Here is a 21602-nt window from a genome sequence, read left to right as displayed (position 1 = left end):
CAACGCAGATCTTCAAGTGCAGTTTAATGAGTGAGTATTGTCACCAAGCAAAAAATAAAACCAAGGCAGCCACCACAGCTAATGACCGGTAAGTTGCAACATTTTTGTTTAGAACTTTAGGGAGATCAGTACTAGTCCTCCCACCCTTACTCTATTAAAGAAAACCTCCCGTCAATATTCTGTACTTCATACGGGGCGGAGTGTATCGGTTGGTCTCTCTACATAGAGATGCTGCTTTTCTATTACTTTATAACTGATTTGTTTGCACTGACGCGTTTCGGACCGGAGCACTGTGAGCTGGGAAGCCACGCCCCCTCCATAAATAAAGTCCCGGCACAATGTGGATGTATCAGCACGGTTTATTGAGCAGCATAGTTGGTGCATCCTACTCGGAGTATATGTCTAATACAGAGGGGGAGTTAATGATCAGCTGTGCACTATACAGAGTGAGGCAGGAAGAAGAAGAGGCTTGAAGGTTCTCGGAGGGGGAGGGGAGGGGTCCAGTCTGACCAGCAGCTACATAGTCAGTTCCTACAAAACAAAAAGAGAGATGCAAATCAGCGACCTTGGGAGCAACACTCTGACCTTCCACCAGCACTTCCCATTATTCCTAAAGTAGAAGTCCAGTCAAATACTATGTAAGCTTAAACCCGCTCCCATCCCCATTCTAAGCCCTATGCTGACTACCCTGTTGATCAGGGGTCTCCAAACGGTTCAAGGACTGGTTTACAGTCATTCAAACTTTGGGGGGGGGGGGACTTTGTAGCTGTTGGGAGAAGAAAATGTCCTGGCATCAGTGGGAGGAATGGTGCCCCATCATTGGAATCAATAGGGAAAAATCATGCCCCATCATTGGTACTGTATCAGTAGGAGGAATAGTACCCCATCATTGGTGTCAGTGGGAGGAATAGTGTCCCATCATTGGTGTCAGCGGGAGGAATAGTGTCCCATCATTGGTGTCAGCGGGAGGAATAGTGCCCCATCATTGGTGTCAGCGGGAGGAATAGTGTCCCATCATTGGTGTCAGTGGAAGGAATAGTGTCCCATCATTGGTGTCAGTGGGAGGAATAGTGTCCCATCATTGGTGTCAGCGGGAGGAATAGTGTCCCATCATTGGTGTCAGCGGGAGGAATAGTGCCCCATCATTGGTGTCAGCGGGAGGAATAGTGTCCCATCATTGGTGTCAGTGGAAGGAATAGTGTCCCATCATTTGAACCAGTGGGAGGAATAGTGTCCCATCATTGGTGTCAGTGGGAGGAATAGTGCCCCATCATTTGTATCATTGGGAGGAATAGTGCCCCATTATTGGTGTCAGTGAGAGGAATAGTGCTCCCTCATTGGTGTCAGCGGGAGGAATAGTGCCCCATCATTGGTGTCAGTGGAAGGAATAGTGTCCCATCATTTGAATCAGTGGGAGGAATAGTGTCCCATCATCGGTGTCAGTGGGAGGAATAGTGCCCCATCATTTGTATCATTGGGAGGCATAGTGCCCCATCATTAGTGTCAGTATTTATTTGTATCATTTATCATTTTCCTTCCACTTCACAATTATGTGACACTTTGTGTTGGTCTATCACATAAAATCCCAATAAAATACATTTACGTTTTTGGTTATAACATGAGAAAATGTGGAACATTTCATGGCACTGTGTAGGTGAAGAAAACAGAGGCCAGCTATTGTGCCTGACCACCAATGCTAGGCGTAGGTGTGGCACGAGGCTATTTTCTCCCTAGGTCAAACGTTATTCATTTATAACGAAGAGTGAATCCAGGAAAATACCTCATCATAGCTGCAAGATAGAGCAGACGATCGTAGGAAATGAATACTATTTGATATGATTGTCAGCTGCATCCAGTGGCCATAATTTGGTATTTTTTGCCCATTCACTCTTCTTTATGAATGAGTACCATTTGACTATTCCATTCCACCTCGTTCCAATAAGAGATGAGGCCCTGTCTTTAGAACTGAGACTTGCCCTCGAGGTTTTTGGGAAGATCTCCCCACCTTTTTTTTAGGGTGTTGATGGCCTGGATGGCCGTAAACGTACAGAGACGGGACCAGGCGGAGCACGATCCTTACCATGATGGCGTTTACGATGTCGTTGTTGTTGTGTCGGAGCGCCCGCACCGCCTTTGCTCGGGAGACGTTGGCCTGCGCCATCACCAGCTCGATGTCTCTGACTTCCAGTCCGCTCTCGTCAACCTGCAAGTACAAGAGGATGGTGGTAATGGAGGTGGAAGTCCTGGAAGTCCTGGCCCAGTGGAGCCGCAGCTTGAACTGGACAAATGGCTCAAGTCACTTCTACAGCATCCTTCATAATATCCCACCTGTAGGGCAGCCCCTTCATTTCAATGCATGAGGAACCCACTAAAGATGTTCCTCACCCTTTTTTTCCAAGGTTGCAGCACCATGCGGTTTCGAGCACGTGCTAGCGGATATGTGGGCGGTGCCATGGACAATTAGTGGGAAGCGCGTTCCCGACAAACACGCGTGTGGGCGGAGCCTTAATGGGTAGGCAAACGTTTACAAGGCTGCTCTCTTATTGGTTCTTTTTCAATATCTGTTCAATAAGTGCAAACCCATACTTGTTAATCTTGCCAGAAGTACAATGCTGTCCTAAGTTACCTCAAACAATATTATGAGCTCTCATTATCTCACTTTCTTTGGACTACAGAACTTTTTTTTGGGGGGGGGGGGGGCATGATTTAAGGGTCACCCATGCACCGTCCCTTTTCGACAATGTAATTATCACATTATTATAGTCAGAGACTGCAGACGTAGTACAGTCCCTAGGATAAGTAATGGATAATGGCCAACAGGCCCTTTTACCAGACCCAGCGAAACTACAGCACTGATCCCTCCGGCTGGACGATCGCTCACTCTGGGTTCCCCCGGGGCGACTCTGGTCAGTAGTGTAACATGTCTGTACCCTGGTAGTGGCTCATACTTTCTCTCTCTGGTGGTGCTGGGCAGCGTGGCTCTCTCTCTGGTGGTGCTGGGCAACGTGGCTCTCTCTCTGGTGGTGCTGGGCAGCGTGGCTCTCTCTCTGGTGGTGCTGGGCAGCGTGGCTCTCTCTCTGGTTGGCGCTGGGCAGCTTGGCTCTCTCTCTTGCTTCCGCCCAGCACACTCCTCGTTCTTTGTCCTGTAGCACTCTCTCCCTCAGCTTTTTTCCAGGCTGCAGTCTCTCAATCTCTCTCTTGATGGAGCTGTAGCCTCCTCCCTGTGGAAAATGGGGCCGCCAATCTTTGGGACTACATGTCCCATGATGCTCTCCTCTCCTAGTCTCCTTTTGATTGGCCCTCGGTTATGGCCAATAGGGAAGGAACTGAGCGGGCAGGAAGCTGGGCGGGTAATCTTGCCGCCGTCTCTTCTCCCCCCGACAGGAGAATGGGGGGGGGCGACCGGGGTAAACCTCTGACAGCCCGCAGCTCGCTTTTCTCCTGTCACAGCGCCGCCGAGTTATCTGCTGGACTAAGCAGGGAAAAGAGCCCGAAGTCAGATTACACTGATAGGTGGGCTTGATGGTGTCACCCCACTGGCAGGTGGCACCCGGCTGCAGGCTGCCCACACCCCGATAGCGACGCAACTGTACTGAATTTAAGATCCGATCCCTGATTCGGGGGGGGCACTTGACCCCCCCTCGCCCCTACCTGCGGACGCCCATGCCTCACCCCCTATGTTACTGGAGATTAGGCGAGGGAAAGGTGTTCTGTAGTTCTTGCACATCTCCTATCCTAGGGTGATAAAACTGCATCTACAGCCGTGGCCAAACCTTTGGAGAATGACACAAATATAAATTTTCACAAAGTCTGCCGCGTCAGTTTTTTATTGAGGTTGCACCAACACCACTTTTTTAAGACCAAGTACAAGTACTGATACCTTTTTTTTAATGTCATGTGATAGTGGCACTAATATGCAGCACTGATTGGCGCTGATAGGTGGCACTGATGAGGCGTGGACTGTGTCAGTATTTTTTTATTTTATTTGACTTTTTACAATTTTTTATTTTTTATTAATTTTTTTGACTATTTTTTACAATTTAAAAAATGTTTTTTTTTTTTTTTTTAAATGCTTTCTTTTTTTGGGGGGGGGGTGGACAGTGTCAGTGTTTTTATGTTATTTTTATGTATTTTTATTTTTTAAAAAAAGGAAACATTGTAATAAATATTTAAAAGTAAAATTGTAAAAATAATAACATTTTTACAATTGTACTTTTAAATATTTATTTATTACAATGTTTTTTATTTTTTTATCAACCCTGTTTGGGGGGCTTCAGTCAGATGTCAGGGGTCTAAACAGACTCCCCTTTGAGACAGGGAAAGGGACCGAGGACACGGATTCCCCAGTCCTTTTCTCTGCAGCCTCAGCTGCACTAAAGATGAATGGCTTCTCTCCATTCATAAACTGAAGCGGAGGAAACACAGATTACGGTGCTCAGTTATGAATGGACAGTCAGTGACTATGTCCATTCAGAAAAGGAAGGAGCCGGTACATGACATATATGTCTCCAGCCTGAAAGATCTGGGGTGAGGGGTGCGGAGGAGCACAGAGGGGGACTGGAGGACACAGAGGGGGGCCAGAGGAGCACAAGGAGGACACAGAGGGGGACTGGAGGAGGACGGGGGGACCGGAGGACACAGAGGGGGACTGGAGGAGGACGGGGGGACCGGAGGACACAGAGGGGGGCCAGAGGAGGAGGGGGGGCCGGAGGACACAGAGGGGGGCCAGAGGAGGAGGGGGACTGGAGGAGCACACGGAGGACATAAAGGGGGACCGGAGGAGGACGAGGGGGACCGGAGAACACAGAGGAGGACCGGAGGAGCACATGCAGGACACAGAGGGGGACCGGAGGAGGACGGGGGGACTGGAGGAGGACGGGGGGACTGGAGGGGGACGGGGGGGACCGGAGGACACAGAGGAGGAGTTAGTTCATGCGGCTGTAGCCACCTGTTAGGCTTTGTTCCCTGTTCCAGTCAGCTAGGCTGATATCTAACAGTAGTAAGCGGGTGCTGCAGCGACCATCAGCTGGAACCCAAGAAAGTCAAAGCGAGAGAACGTCACCAGCACACTATGGATCTCCAGAATGGGTCCTAATGACGTGACATGCCTGATGAAGGTGTCCTGTTAGGCTCCAAAGTGTCGCTTCTGCTGTAATAATGTGATCCGTGAATAAAGCTTTGGACCCATTTTGGAGATCCATGGTGTGTTGGTGAAGTCTCGCTTCAGCCATGAACAAGGAAATTCTTTTCAGTGACCTTATGATGGAGACTTAATCTTACCGAGAGGCAACAGTTATCAGTTTTAAATAAATGTGTCCCTTTATTGACCTCTAAGCATCTAGAGTGGCAGAAGACCGAAGACTTTGACTAGACTTGGACCATCTACAAGTAGATGGTCCTCAGAAGAATGGACATGCTCTGTACATCTCAAGTAAGACTTTCACCACAAGGACTATGAGAGAGACCTTTGTACATTGCTGGCCCCGATAAGTGTGGCAGAATTAATTATTAATTCATCTATTATCTAGTATTCTCACCTCCTCCTCATCCTCACTTTCCTCTTTGATGGTCAGTGTTGGAGCGGTCTCAGTAATGAGTGGGGAATGTTCCATGGGGACTTTGAACTTCTCAGCGGCTGCCTTGTGAACTTGCTGTGATAAGTCTTCAATCTGCAATGGGAAAACAACATAACAATGTTAGCAATCAGATACCTGACTTATCCAGTCAGGAAAAGGGCCCCTCTGTTCACAGTCAGGAAAAGTGCCCCTCGGGGCACATTGCAGATGGCAAACTACGCAGGGGCGTAGCGTGGGTTGTCAGCACCCGAGGCAAGTCAAGTCATTTGTGGGCCCCCCACTCCTAACCCTTGGACTTTGATACCCCCACCCTAATCAACCCCCCCCCCCCAGATACTCCCCTGCTCTAATTACACCCACAGATACCTCCCCCACTCTGATCACACACCCCAGATACCCCTTTTCTGATCACACACCCCCAGATACCCCCTAGATGACTCCGCTTTGATCACACTCCCAGATCCCCCCCAGATTCCCTCCACTCTGATCACACCCCCAGATTCCCCCCACTCAGATCACACCCCCAGATTCCCCCCACTCAGATCACACCCCCAGATTCCCCCCACTCAGATCACACCCCCAGATTCCCCCCACTCTGATCACACCCCTAGATTCCCTCCACTCTGATCACACCCCCAGATTCCCCCCACTCAGATCACACCCCCAGATTCCCCCCAGATTTCCTCCACTCTGATCACACCCCCAGATTCCCCCAACTCAGATCACACCCCCAGATTCCCCCACTCAGATCACACCCCCAGATCCCCCATCAGGTCCCTCCACTCAGATCACACCCCCAGATTCCCTCCACTCAGATCACAACCCCAGATTCCCTCCACTCAGATCACACCCCCAGATTCCCTCCACTCAGATCACACCCCCAGATTCCCTCCACTCTGATCACACCTCCAGATTCCCCCCACCCAGATCACACCCCCCAGATTCCCTTCACTCTGATCACACCCCCCAGATTCCCCCCACTCTGATCACACCCCCAGATTCCCTCCACTCTGATCACACCCCCAGATTCCCTCCACTCTGATCACACCCCCAGATTCCCCCCACCCAGATCACACCCCCCAGATTCCCCCCACTCTGATCACACCCCCAGATTCCCTCCACTCTGATCACACCCCCAGATTCCCTCCACTCTGATCACACCCCCAGATTCCCCCCACCCAGATCACACCCCCCAGATTCCCTTCACTCTGATCACACCCCCAGATTCCCTCCACTCTGATCACACCCCCAGATTCCCTCCACTCTGATCACACCCCCAGATTCCCTCCACTCTGATCACACCCCCAGATTCCCCCCACTCAGATCACACCCCTAGACCCCCCATCAGGTCCCTCCACTCAGATCACACCCCCAGATTCCCTCCACTCAGATCACACCCCCAGATTCCCTCCACTCAGATCACACCCTCAGATTCCCCCCACTCTGATCACACCCCCAGATTCCCTCCACTCCGATCACACCCCCAGATTCCCTCCACTCCGATCACACCCCCAAATCCCCCCCACTCAGATCACACCCCCAGATTCCCCCCACTCTGATCACACCCCTAGATTCCCTCCACTCTGATCACACCCCTAGATTCCCTCCACTCTGATCACACCCCCAGATTCCCCCCACTCAGATCACACCCCCAGATTCCCCCCAGATTTCCTCCACTCTGATCACACCCCCAGATTCCCCCAACTCAGATCACACCCCCAGATTCCCCCACTCAGATCACACCCCCAGATCCCCCATCAGGTCCCTCCACTCAGATCACACCCCCAGATTCCCTCCACTCAGATCACAACCCCAGATTCCCTCCACTCAGATCACACCCCCAGATTCCCTCCACTCAGATCACACCCCCAGATTCCCTCCACTCTGATCACACCCCCAGATCCCCCATCAGGTCCCTCCACTCCGATCACACCCCCAGATTCCCTCCACTCAGATCACACCCCCAGATTCCCTCCACTCTGATCACACCCCCAGATTCCCCCCACTCTGATCACACCCCCAGATTCCCCCCACTCTGATCACACCCCCAGATTCCCCCCACTCTGATCACACCCCCAGATTCCCCCCACTCTGATCACACCCCCAGATACCCCCCACTCTGATCACACCCCCAGATTCCCCCCGCTCTGATCACACCCCCAGATTCCCCAAGCTCTGATCACACCCCCAGATTCCCCCCGCTCTGATCACACCCCCAGATTCCCCCCGCTCTGATCACACCCCCAGATTCCCCCCGCTCTGATCACACCCCCAGATTCCCCCCACTCTGATCACACCCCCAGATTCCCTCCACTCAGATCACACCCCCAGATTCCCTCCACTCAGATCACACCCTCAGATTCCCCCCACTCTGATCACACCCCCAGATTCCCTCCACTCCGATCACACCCCCAGATTCCCTCCACTCCGATCACACCCCCAAATCCCCCCCACTCAGATCACACCCCCAGATTCCCCCCACTCTGATCACACCCCTAGATTCCCTCCACTCTGATCACACCCCTAGATTCCCTCCACTCTGATCACACCCCCAGATTCCCCCCACTCAGATCACACCCCCAGATTCCCCCCAGATTTCCTCCACTCTGATCACACCCCCAGATTCCCCCAACTCAGATCACACCCCCAGATTCCCCCACTCAGATCACACCCCCAGATCCCCCATCAGGTCCCTCCACTCAGATCACACCCCCAGATTCCCTCCACTCAGATCACAACCCCAGATTCCCTCCACTCAGATCACACCCCCAGATTCCCTCCACTCAGATCACACCCCCAGATTCCCTCCACTCTGATCACACCCCCAGATCCCCCATCAGGTCCCTCCACTCCGATCACACCCCCAGATTCCCTCCACTCAGATCACACCCCCAGATTCCCTCCACTCTGATCACACCCCCAGATTCCCCCCACTCTGATCACACCCCCAGATTCCCCCCACTCTGATCACACCCCCAGATTCCCCCCACTCTGATCACACCCCCAGATTCCCCCCACTCTGATCACACCCCCAGATACCCCCCACTCTGATCACACCCCCAGATTCCCCCCGCTCTGATCACACCCCCAGATTCCCCAAGCTCTGATCACACCCCCAGATTCCCCCCGCTCTGATCACACCCCCAGATTCCCCCCGCTCTGATCACACCCCCAGATTCCCCCCGCTCTGATCACACCCCCAGATTCCCCCCACTCTGATCACACCCCCAGATTCCCCCCACTCTGATCACACCCCCAGATTCCCCCCACTCTGATCACACCCCCAGATTCCCCCCACTCTGATCACACCCCCAGATTCCCCCCACTCTGATCACACCCCCAGATTCCCCCCACTCAGATCACACCCCCAGATTCCCCCCACTCAGTTCACACCCCTAGACCCCCCATCAGGTCCCTCCACTCAGATCACACCCCCAGATTCCCCCCACTCTGATCACACCCCCAGATTCCCTCCGCTCTGATCACACCCCCAGATTCCCTCCGCTCTGATCACACCCCCAGATTCCCTCCGCTCTGATCACACCCCTAGACCCCCCATCAGGTCCCTCCACTCAGATCACACCCCCAGATTGCCCCCACTCTGATCACACCCCCAGATTCCCTCCGCTCTGATCACACCCCCATATTCCCTCCGCTCTGATCACACCCCCAGATTCCCTCCGCTCTGATCACACCCCCAGATTCCCTCCGCTCTGATCACACCCCCAGATTCCCTCCGCTCTGATCACACCCCCAGATTCCCTCCGCTCTGATCACACCCCCAGATTCCCTCCGCTCTGATCACACCCCCAGATTCCCTCCGCTCTGATCACACCCCCAGATTCCCTCCGCTCTGATCACACCCCCAGATTCCCTCCGCTCTGATCACACCCCCAGATTCCCTCCGCTCTGATCACACCCCCAGATTCCCTCCGCTCTGATCACACCCCCAGATTCCCTCCGCTCTGATCACACCCCCAGATTCCCTCCGCTCTGATCACACCCCCAGATTCCCTCCACTCTGATCACACCCCCAGATTCCCTCCACTCTGATCACACCCCCAGATTCCCCCCTCTCAGATCACACCCCCAGATTCCCTCCACTCTGATCACACCCCCAGATTCCCTCCACTCTGATCACACCCCCAGATTCCCCCCACTCTGATCACACCCCCAGATTCCCCCCACCCAGATCACACCCCCCAGATTCCCTTCACTCTGATCACACCCCCAGATTCCCTCCACTCTGATCACACCCCCAGATTCCCCCCACTCTGATCACACCCCCAGATTCCCCCCACTCAGATCACACCCCCAGATTCCCCCCCACTCAGTTCACACCCCTAGACCCCCCATCAGGTCCCTCCACTCAGATCACACCCCCAGATTCCCCCCACTCTGATCACACCCCCAGATTCCCTCCGCTCTGATCACACCCCCAGATTCCCTCCACTCTGATCACACCCCTAGACCCCCCATCAGGTCCCTCCACTCAGATCACACCCCCAGATTCCCCCCACTCTGATCACACCCCCAGATTCCCTCCGCTCTGATCACACCCCCAGATTCCCTCCACTCTGATCACACCCCTAGACCCCCCATCAGGTCCCTCCGCTCTGATCACACCCCCAGATTCCCTCTGCTCTGATCACACCCCCAGATTCCCCCCACTCAGATCACACCCCCAGATTCCCTCCGCTCTGATCACACCCCCAGATTCCCTCCGCTCTGATCACACCCCCAGATTCCCTCCGCTCTGATCACACCCCCAGATTCCCTCCGCTCTGATCACACCCCCAGATTCCCTCCGCTCTGATCACACCCCCAGATTCCCTCCGCTCTGATCACACCCCCAGATTCCCTCCGCTCTGATCACACCTCCAGATTCCCCCCACTCTGATCACACCCCCAGATTCCCTCCGCTCTGATCACACCCCCAGATTCCCTCCACTCTGATCACACCCCTAGACCCCCCATCAGGTCCCTCCACTCAGATCACACCCCCAGATTCCCCCCACTCTGATCACACCCCCAGATTCCCTCCGCTCTGATCACACCCCCAGATTCCCTCCACTCTGATCACACCCCTAGACCCCCCATCAGGTCCCTCCGCTCTGATCACACCCCCAGATTCCCTCTGCTCTGATCACACCCCCAGATTCCCCCCACTCAGATTACACCCCCAGATTCCCTCCGCTCTGATCACACCCCCAGATTCCCTCCGCTCTGATCACACCCCCAGATTCCCTCCGCTCTGATCACACCCCCAGATTCCCTCCGCTCTGATCACACCCCCAGATTCCCTCCGCTCTGATCACACCCCCAGATTCCCTCCGCTCTGATCACACCCCCAGATTCCCTCCGCTCTGATCACACCCCCAGATTCCCTCCACTCTGATCACACCCCCAGATTCCTTCCACTCTGATCACACCCCCAGATTCCCCCCTCTCAGATCACACCCCCAGATTCCCTCCACTCTGATCAGACCCCTAGATTCCCTCCACTCTGTTCACACCCCCAGATTCCCTCCACTCTGTTCACACCCCCAGATTCCCTCCACTCTGATCACACCCCCAGATTCCCTCCACTCTGATCACACCCCCAGATTCCCCCCACTCTGATCACACCCCCAGATTCCTTCCACTCTGATCACACCCCCAGATTCCCCCCTCTCAGATCACACCCCCAGATTCCCTCCACTCTGATCAGACCCCTAGATTCCCTCCACCCTGATCACACCCCCAGATTCCCTCCACTCTGATCACACCCCCAGATTCCTTCCACTCTGATCACACCCCCAGATTCCCTCCACTCTGATCAGACCCCTAGATTCCCTCCACCCTGATCACACCCCCAGATTCCCTCCACTCTGTTCACACCCCCAGATTCCCTCCACTCTGTTCACACCCCCAGATTCCCTCCACTCTGATCACACCCCCAGATTCCCTCCACTCTGATCACACCCCCAGATTCCCTCCACTCTGATCACACCCCCAGATTCCTTCCACTCTGATCACACCCCCAGATTCCTTCCACTCTGATCACACCCCCAGATTCCCTCCACTCTGATCAGACCCCTAGATTCCCTCCACCCTGATCACACCCCCAGATTCCCTCCACTCTGTTCACACCCCCAGATTCCCTCCACTCTGATCACACCCCCAGATTCCCTCCACTCTGATCACACCCCCAGATTCCCCCCACTCAGATCACACCCCCAGATTACCTCCACTCTGATCAGACCCCTAGATTCCCTCCACCCTGATCACACCCCCAGATTCCCTCCACTCTGATCACACCCCCAGATTCCCTCCACTCTGATCACACCCCCAGATTCCCTCCACTCTGATCACACCCCCAGATTCCCTCCACTCTGATCACACCCCCAGATTCCCCCCGCTCTGATCACACCCCCAGATTCCCCCCACTCTGATCACACCCCCAGATTCCCCCCACTCTGATCACACCCCCAGATTCCCCCCACTCAGATCACACCCTCAGATCCCCATCAGGTCCCTCCACTCAGATCACACCCCCAGATTCCCCCCACTCAGATCACACCCCCAGATTCCCCCCAGATTTCCTCCACTCTGATCACACCCCCAGATTCCCTCCACTCTGATCACACCCCCAGATTCCTTCCACTCTGATCACACCCCCAGATTCCCCCCTCTCAGATCACACCCCCAGATTCCCTCCACTCTGATCAGACCCCTAGATTCCCTCCACCCTGATCACACCCCCAGATTCCCTCCACTCTGTTCACACCCCCAGATTCCCTCCACTCTGATCACACCCCCAGATTCCCTCCACTCTGATCACACCCCCAGATTCCCTCCACTCTGATCACACCCCCAGATTCCTTCCACTCTGATCACACCCCCAGATTCCCCCCTCTCAGATCACACCCCCAGATTCCCTCCACTCTGATCAGACCCCTAGATTCCCTCCACCCTGATCACACCCCCAGATTCCCTCCACTCTGATCACACCCCCAGATTCCTTCCACTCTGATCACACCCCCAGATTCCCTCCACTCTGATCAGACCCCTAGATTCCCTCCACCCTGATCACACCCCCAGATTCCCTCCACTCTGTTCACACCCCCAGATTCCCTCCACTCTGTTCACACCCCCAGATTCCCTCCACTCTGATCACACCCCCAGATTCCCTCCACTCTGATCACACCCCCAGATTCCCTCCACTCTGATCACACCCCCAGATTCCCTCCACTCTGATCACACCCCCAGATTCCCTCCACTCTGATCACACCCCCAGATTCCTTCCACTCTGATCACACCCCCAGATTCCCCCCACTCTGATCACACCCCCAGATTCCCCCCACTCTGATCACACCCCCAGATTCCCTCCGCTCTGATCACACCCCCAGATTCCCTCCGCTCTGATCACACCCCCAGATTCCCTCCGCTCTGATCACACCCCTAGACCCCCCATCAGGTCCCTCCACTCAGATCACACCCCCAGATTGCCCCCACTCTGATCACACCCCCAGATTCCCTCCGCTCTGATCACACCCCCATATTCCCTCCGCTCTGATCACACCCCCATATTCCCTCCGCTCTGATCACACCCCCATATTCCCTCCGCTCTGATCACACCCCCAGATTCCCTCCGCTCTGATCACACCCCCAGATTCCCTCCGCTCTGATCACACCCCCAGATTCCCTCCGCTCTGATCACACCCCCAGATTCCCTCCGCTCTGATCACACCCCCAGATTCCCTCCGCTCTGATCACACCCCCAGATTCCCTCCGCTCTGATCACACCCCCAGATTCCCTCCGCTCTGATCACACCCCCAGATTCCCTCCGCTCTGATCACACCCCCAGATTCCCTCCGCTCTGATCACACCCCCAGATTCCCTCCGCTCTGATCACACCCCCAGATTCCCTCCACTCTGATCACACCCCCAGATTCCCCCCTCTCAGATCACACCCCCAGATTCCCCCCTCTCAGATCACACCCCCAGATTCCCTCCACTCTGATCACACCCCCAGATTCCCCCCACTCTGATCACACCCCCAGATTCCCCCCACCCAGATCACACCCCCCAGATTCCCTTCACTCTGATCACACCCCCAGATTCCCCCCACTCTGATCACACCCCCAGATTCCCCCCACTCTGATCACACCCCCAGATTCCCCCCACTCTGATCACACCCCCAGATTCCCCCCACTCAGATCACACCCCCAGATTCCCCCCCACTCAGTTCACACCCCTAGACCCCCCATCAGGTCCCTCCACTCAGATCACACCCCCAGATTCCCCCCACTCTGATCACACCCCCAGATTCCCTCCGCTCTGATCACACCCCCAGATTCCCTCCACTCTGATCACACCCCTAGACCCCCCATCAGGTCCCTCCACTCAGATCACACCCCCAGATTCCCCCCACTCTGATCACACCCCCAGATTCCCTCCGCTCTGATCACACCCCCAGATTCCCTCCACTCTGATCACACCCCTAGACCCCCCATCAGGTCCCTCCGCTCTGATCACACCCCCAGATTCCCTCTGCTCTGATCACACCCCCAGATTCCCCCCACTCAGATCACACCCCCAGATTCCCTCCGCTCTGATCACACCCCCAGATTCCCTCCGCTCTGATCACACCCCCAGATTCCCTCCGCTCTGATCACACCCCCAGATTCCCTCCGCTCTGATCACACCCCCAGATTCCCTCCGCTCTGATCACACCCCCAGATTCCCTCCGCTCTGATCACACCTCCAGATTCCCCCCACTCTGATCACACCCCCAGATTCCCTCCGCTCTGATCACACCCCCAGATTCCCTCCACTCTGATCACACCCCTAGACCCCCCATCAGGTCCCTCCACTCAGATCACACCCCCAGATTCCCCCCACTCTGATCACACCCCCAGATTCCCTCCACTCTGATCACACCCCTAGACCCCCCATCAGGTCCCTCCGCTCTGATCACACCCCCAGATTCCCTCTGCTCTGATCACACCCCCAGATTCCCCCCACTCAGATTACACCCCCAGATTCCCTCCGCTCTGATCACACCCCCAGATTCCCTCCGCTCTGATCACACCCCCAGATTCCCTCCGCTCTGATCACACCCCCAGATTCCCTCCGCTCTGATCACACCCCCAGATTCCCTCCGCTCTGATCACACCCCCAGATTCCCTCCGCTCTGATCACACCCCCAGATTCCCTCCGCTCTGATCACACCTCCAGATTCCCCCCACTCTGATCACACCCCCAGATTCCCTCCACTCTGATCACACCCCCAGATTCCCTCCACTCTGATCACACCCCCAGATTCCCTCCACTCTGATCACACCCCCAGATTCCCTCCACTCTGATCACACCCCCAGATTCCCTCCACTCTGATCACACCCCCAGATTCCCTCCACTCTGATCACACCCCCAGATTCCCTCCACTCTGATCACACCCCCAGATTCCCTCCACTCTGATCACACCCCCAGATTCCCTCCACTCTGATCACACCCCCAGATTCCCTCCACTCTGATCACACCCCCAGATTCCCTCCACTCTGATCACACCCCCAGATTCCCTCCACTCTGATCACACCCCCAGATTCCCTCCACTCTGATCACACCCCCAGATTCCCCCCACTCAGATCACACCCCTAGACCCCCCATCAGGTCCCTCCACTCAGATCACACCCCCAGATTCCCTCCACTCTGATCTCACCCCCAGATTCCCTCCACTCAGATCACACCCCCAGATTCCCCCCACTCTGATCACACCCCCAGATTCCCCCCGCTCTGATCACACCCCCAGATTCCCTCCGCTCTGATCACACCCCCAGATTCCCTCTGCTCTGATCACACCCCCAGATTCCCTCCGCTCTGATCACACCCCCAGATTCCCTCTGCTCTGATCACACCCCCAGATTCCCTCCGCTCCGATCACACCCCCAGATTCCCTCCGCTCCGATCACACCCCCAGATTCCCTCCGCTCCGATCACACCCCCAGATTCCCTCCACTCCGATCACACCCCCAGATTCCCTCCACTCTGATCACACCCCCAGATTCCCTCCACTCTGATCACACCCCCAGATTCCTTCCACTCTGATCACACCCCCAGATTCCCCCCTCTCAGATCACACCCCCAGATTCCCTCCACTCTGATCAGACCCCTAGATTCCCTCCACCCTGATCACACCCCCAGATTCCCTCCACTCTGTTCACACCCCCAGATTCCCTCCACTCTGATCACACCCCCAGATTCCCTCCACTCTGATCACACCCCCAGATTCCCTCCACTCTGATCACACCCCCAGATTCCTTCCACTCTGATCACACCCCCAGATTCCCCCCTCTCAGATCACACCCCCAGATTCCCTCCACTCTGATCAGACCCCTAGATTCCCTCCACCCTGATCACACCCCCAGATTCCCTCCACTCTGTTCACACCCCCAGATTCCCTCCACTCTGTTCACACCCCCAGATTCCCTCCACTCTGATCACACCCCCAGATTCCCTCCACTCTGATCACACCCCCAGATTCCCTCCACTCTGATCACACCCCCAGATTCCCTCCACTCTGATCACACCCCCAGATTCCCTCCACTCTGATCACACCCCCAGATTCCTTCCACTCTGATCACACCCCCAGATTCCCCCCTCTCAGATCACACCCCCAGATTCCCTCCACTCTGATCAGACCCCTAGATTCCCTCCACCCTGATCACACCCCCAGATTCCCTCCACTCTGTTCACACCCCCAGATTCCCTCCACTCTGATCACACCCCCAGATTCCCTCCACTCTGATCACACCCCCAGATTCCCCCCACTCAGATCACACCCCTAGATTCCCTCCACTCTGATCAGACCCCTAGATTCCCTCCACCCTGATCACACCCCCAGATTCCCTCCACTCTGATCACACCCCCAGATTCCCTCCACTCTGATCACACCCCCAGATTCCCTCCACTCTGATCACACCCCCAGATTCCCCCCACTCTGATCACACCCCCAGATTCCCCCCACTCAGATCACACCCTCAGATCCCCCATCAGGTCCCTCCACTCAGATCACACCCCCAGATTCCCCCCCACTCAGATCACACCCCCAGATTCCCCCCACTCAGATCACACCCCCAGATTCCCCCCAGATTTCCTCCACTCTGATCACACCCCCAGATTCCCTCCACTCTGATCACACCCCCAGATTCCTTCCACTCTGATCACACCCCCAGATTCCCCCCTCTCAGATCACACCCCCAGATTCCCTCCACTCTGATCAGACCCCTAGATTCCCTCCACCCTGATCACACCCCCAGATTCCCTCCACTCTGTTCACACCCCCAGATTCCCTCCACTCTGATCACACCCCCAGATTCCCTCCACTCTGATCACACCCCCAGATTCCCTCCACTCTGATCACACCCCCAGATTCCCCCCACTCTGATCACACCCCCAGATTCCCTCCACTCTGATCAGACCCCTAGATTCCCTCCACCCTGATCACACCCCCAGATTCCCTCCACTCTGATCACACCCCCAGATTCCTTCCACTCTGATCACACCCCCAGATTCCCTCCACTCTGATCAGACCCCTAGATTCCCTCCACCCTGATCACACCCCCAGATTCCCTCCACTCTGTTCACACCCCCAGATTCCCTCCACTCTGTTCACACCCCCAGATTCCCTCCACTCTGATCACACCCCCAGATTCCCTCCACTCTGATCACACCCCCAGATTCCCTCCACTCTGATCACACCCCCAGATTCCCTCCACTCTGATCACACCCCCAGATTCCTTCCACTCTGATCACACCCCCAGATTCCCTCCACTCTGATCAGACCCCTAGATTCCCTCCACCCTGATCACACCCCCAGATTCCCTCCACTCTGTTCACACCCCCAGATTCCCTCCACTCTGTTCACACCCCCAGATTCCCTCCACTCTGTTCACACCCCCAGATTCCCTCCACTCTGATCACACCCCCAGATTCCCTCCACTCTGATCACACCCCCAGATTCCCCCCACTCAGATCACACCCCCAGATTACCTCCACTCTGATCAGACCCCTAGATTCCCTCCACCCTGATCACACCCCCAGATTCCCTCCACTCTGATCACACCCCCAGATTCCCTCCACTCTGATCACACCCCCAGATTCCCCCCACTCTGATCACACCCCCAGATTCCCCCCACTCAGATCACACCCTCAGATCCCCCATCAGGTCCCTCCACTCAGATCACACCCCCAGATTCCCCCCACTCAGATCACACCCCCAGATTCCCCCCACTCAGATCACACCCCCAGATTCCCCCCAGATTTCCTCCACTCTGATCACACCCCCAGATTCCCCCACTCAGATCACACCCCCAGATCCCCCATCAGGTCCCTCCACTCAGATCACACCCCCAGATTCCCCCCACTCTGATCACACCCCCAGATTCCCCCCACTCAGATCACACCCCCAGATCCCCCATCAGGTCCCTCCACTCAGATCACACCCCCAGATTCCCCCCACTCAGATCACACCCCCAGATTCCCCCCACTCAGATCACACCCCCAGATTCCCCCCACTCAGATCACACCCCCAGATTCCCCCCACTCAGATCACACCCCCAGATTCCCCCCACTCAGATCACACCCCCGGATTCCCTCCACTCAGATCACACCCCCAGATTCCCTCCACTCTGATCACACCCCCAGATGACCCCCAACCCTCCACCCTGATCACACCTCCAAATCCCTCCCCCCCCCATCCATCCATTCTGATCACACTTCCAGTTACCCCCCACTCTGATCACACCCCCAGACCCCCCCATCCATCCACTCTGATGCTCTTAAGCCTACTCTGTATAAGGTGAATACATCTGCAGCTCTTCTGTGGATATACAAGTACTATTGTACAGCCTTTTATCCAATAAACCGGCTAAAAAGTTTTTTGGACCTGATTTCATGCAGCAAATAACGGCCCTCTATATTTAGAAATGCTAATTGTGCCCAATCAGTACATTTAAAGATGCACCCTTTGACTTCTTTATAAAAATTAGTGGTGCACGTCCTCTGCCCAGTAACTCCTATTGTAGTCTCATAGCTGTATATCTGCGGCGTGAGATCATCTGAGGCACTGCTGCCTCTGACCGCTAGTTTTAGAGAAAGTTCTTGTGAGATCTCTACTGTGCTGCTCCCTGTTCTCATTACTGGACACCTGGTGAGGAGGAAGGAGCGCCCCAGATATCCAGAAAATTCCAACCCTTGATGTAGGGTTCACAGACTGACAAAGTGCCGGCTGGTCGGAAAGCAGAAGCAGCAAGAGCTTTTTCTGACAACCCAGTGCCATTTCTGTACTGAAATCTCCAGCAGAGTTGTCAGCTACAGAACTCCACCCATCCCCCGTCCATTCTCTGTTCTATACCATGTCCATAATGCAAAGATTTTTAAAGGCAAAACTGTGATGCTGCATTGACTTCCAAGAGCCCACCCAGCCACTAGATGAAGGAGAAGGGCTCTTGGGAGACGTAGTTCTGGGGGTGTGTCTACATCAGTAGGAACTGACCTCCCAACAGCTGCCACTGCAAGTTTTTTTTTTTTCAAGCCTGGTGATGGCATCACAAAGAATACAAGCTGTCGCATACTACAAATGATGAAGCTCAACTATATATATCTCAAAATCTTTCATTGGTAAAAAATCCATGGTTTTGAGGATGATACCAAATCGAAGGTGTTTCAGCTGCTTAGTCAAAATGCGTTTGCTTTTGTGCCACTGTGTTAACCATGGAATTTTAACAATAAAGGGCTTTGAAACTCACAGTCAAGCTCCAACGTTTTAAGTGTTTGGAAGGGTGAGCAGGAACCCAGCCCTAGAGCTGACACTCCATGGGCCGTATTGGCTGAGACTTGGAGCTAATCTCTTCTATTTATGATAAGGTCTATGTCTCGCTAGAGGACGAGGTCAAGGAAAATGTTGGGACATGATCTGGAGGGGCATGGGGGTGGTGAAGGCCTATAAAAATGTTTTTCTGTTTTCTCGTGGTCACCTTGGCTTCTCCAAAAACGATGTAGATGTCGGATGCTGGACTCTTGAAGACGTCCGGCTTGGTGATGACGAAGAGGATGTTCTTTGATTTCCGTATGGTGATCCTGGTGACGCCATGTATCTGCCGGAGACCGAGCTTGGACATGGCCTGGAGAGAGGTTGGAGAGCAAGAAGAAAATACTTGGTGTCAAAAGAAGACTAGATGAGCCAGGAGGGGTATGTCGGGGCATTTTATAGTTTGGTTTCTCTTTATCTTCGGCAAATGATATTTGTAATTAGAATTTCCATCTCTACAAAAAAGTCAAGCTGCGGATTTGAAGGCTGCATACCATTCTCCAGCTATATAAGTGCGGGCAGATAAAGCAGTAAAAGTCCAATTATATTTTGTAAATACTGGCGACATAAAACAGCCTTCTATTGCCGATAGCAGGCCACAACATTAAAACTAGACATGTGCGATGCGTTTCGTCACGAATCGGAATTCGGACAAAACTTTCGTTATTTGGACATTCGGATCTATCTGAATCTCCAAATCACAATAGTAACAAATTTCACCGCATCTGAAATAAATTATAATTAAAAAAATTATTTGAATTTGAAAAAGAATTTGAATATGAAATGGAAACATATTGCAATAAATACAGTAAGGTATAAAAGTGAAATAAGATGATTCCTACTTAGGCTGCTTTATACAGTAGAATAGAATAAAATAGAATAGACTAAAACAAAATAGAAAACAAAGGAGTAGAGTAGAACAGAATAAAATAGAATAGAAAATAAAGAAATAGAAAAGAATAGAATAAAATAGAACAAATAATTTGAATTGCAGAAGATGGCTGTATTCGTTCTATTCTATTATTATTATTAATAGTATTATTATACGCGATTTATATAATGCTAACAGTTTATGCAGCGCTTTACAATGTATAAGGGGGACAACACAATTACAGTACAGTTCAATACAAAAGGTACAGGAGGGCCCTGCTCGTTACATTCTAAAGGGAGGGGGTGGTGGTACAAAAGGTAATAGATGCAGGGAATGATTTGATTTGATGGGGGTGGCTCAGGGACAGTTGTTATGTGGGTGTGGGATAGGCTTCCCTGAATAAATGAGTTTTCAGGGATCTCCTAAAGGTGGACAGGGTAGGGGGCTGATCGGACATACTGGGGTAGGGAATTCCAGAGGATGGGAGAGGCTCTGGAGAAGTCCTGAAGGCGAGCATAAGAGGAGGTAACAAGGGAGCTAGAGAGCAGGAGGTCCTGGGAGGAGCAGAGGGGACGATTTGGGCGATATCTGCAGATAAGGTTGGTGATGTAGATGTTGTGAATGGCCTTGTATGTTATGGTTAGCATTTTGAATTTTACACTAATCTATACTATATTTTTCGACTCTACTCTATTCTGATCTGTAGTCATATTGTGTGTGGGGAAAGGGGGGGGGGGGTGTCAGCTGAAAAATGGTATCCAAGCCTGCTATGCTGGGATTTGTGGTCCCATGGAGGGGAGGGCAATGATCACACATATCTCCGGGGGGGGTAGAAGGGGGTGTGGGGGCTGGTTGTATAAGGTAAAGGACTCTCTTCTGTGATGGGGCTGTCATGGCTGACTTGCCTCCCTTCTAGAAATACTTATTGTCTGGCACACTGGTTTAAAGGGGGACTCTGGGCTGGAGGGGAACTCTGCCGACTCTGGGCTGGAGGGGAACTCTGCCGACTCTGGGCTGGAGGGGAACTCTGCCGACTCTGGGCTGGAGGGGAACTCTGCCGACTCTGGGCTGGAGGGGAACTCTGCCGACTCTGCGCTGGAGGGGAACTCTGCCGACTCTGCGCTGGAGGGGAACTCTGCCGACTCTGCGCTGGAGGGGAACTCTGCCGACTCTGCGCTGGAGGGGAACTCTGCCGACTCTGCGCTGGAGGGGAACTCTGCCGACTCTGCGCTGGAGGGGAACTCTGCCGACTCTGCGCTGGAGGGGAACTCTGCCGACTCTGGGCTGGAGGGGAACTCTGCC

General features: G+C 54.1%; 1 protein-coding gene across 2 annotated transcripts in view; it reads right to left on the bottom strand.

Annotated features, from left to right (window-relative positions):
* Positions 1–341: 341 nt before the first annotated feature.
* The window catches only part of LOC141145640 (uncharacterized), a 71962-nt gene continuing 50701 nt past the window's right edge, over positions 342–21602 (bottom strand). For both annotated transcript variants that reach the window (XM_073632478.1, XM_073632476.1), the window contains exons 6-9: positions 19596–19742; positions 5538–5669; positions 2081–2203; positions 342–531 (exon numbers count right to left, since the gene is read on the bottom strand). In XM_073632478.1, the coding sequence (XP_073488579.1) occupies positions 517–531; positions 2081–2203; positions 5538–5669; positions 19596–19742 (417 nt within the window). In that variant the 3' untranslated portion in view covers positions 342–516. The remainder of the gene's footprint in view (positions 532–2080; positions 2204–5537; positions 5670–19595; positions 19743–21602) is intronic.

Source organism: Aquarana catesbeiana, linkage group LG05 (genome assembly GCF_042186555.1).
Source record: "Aquarana catesbeiana isolate 2022-GZ linkage group LG05, ASM4218655v1, whole genome shotgun sequence".
In the NCBI taxonomy this organism is placed as follows: Eukaryota; Metazoa; Chordata; class Amphibia; order Anura; family Ranidae; genus Aquarana; species Aquarana catesbeiana.
This window is presented reverse-complemented; position numbering and strand designations above follow the sequence as displayed.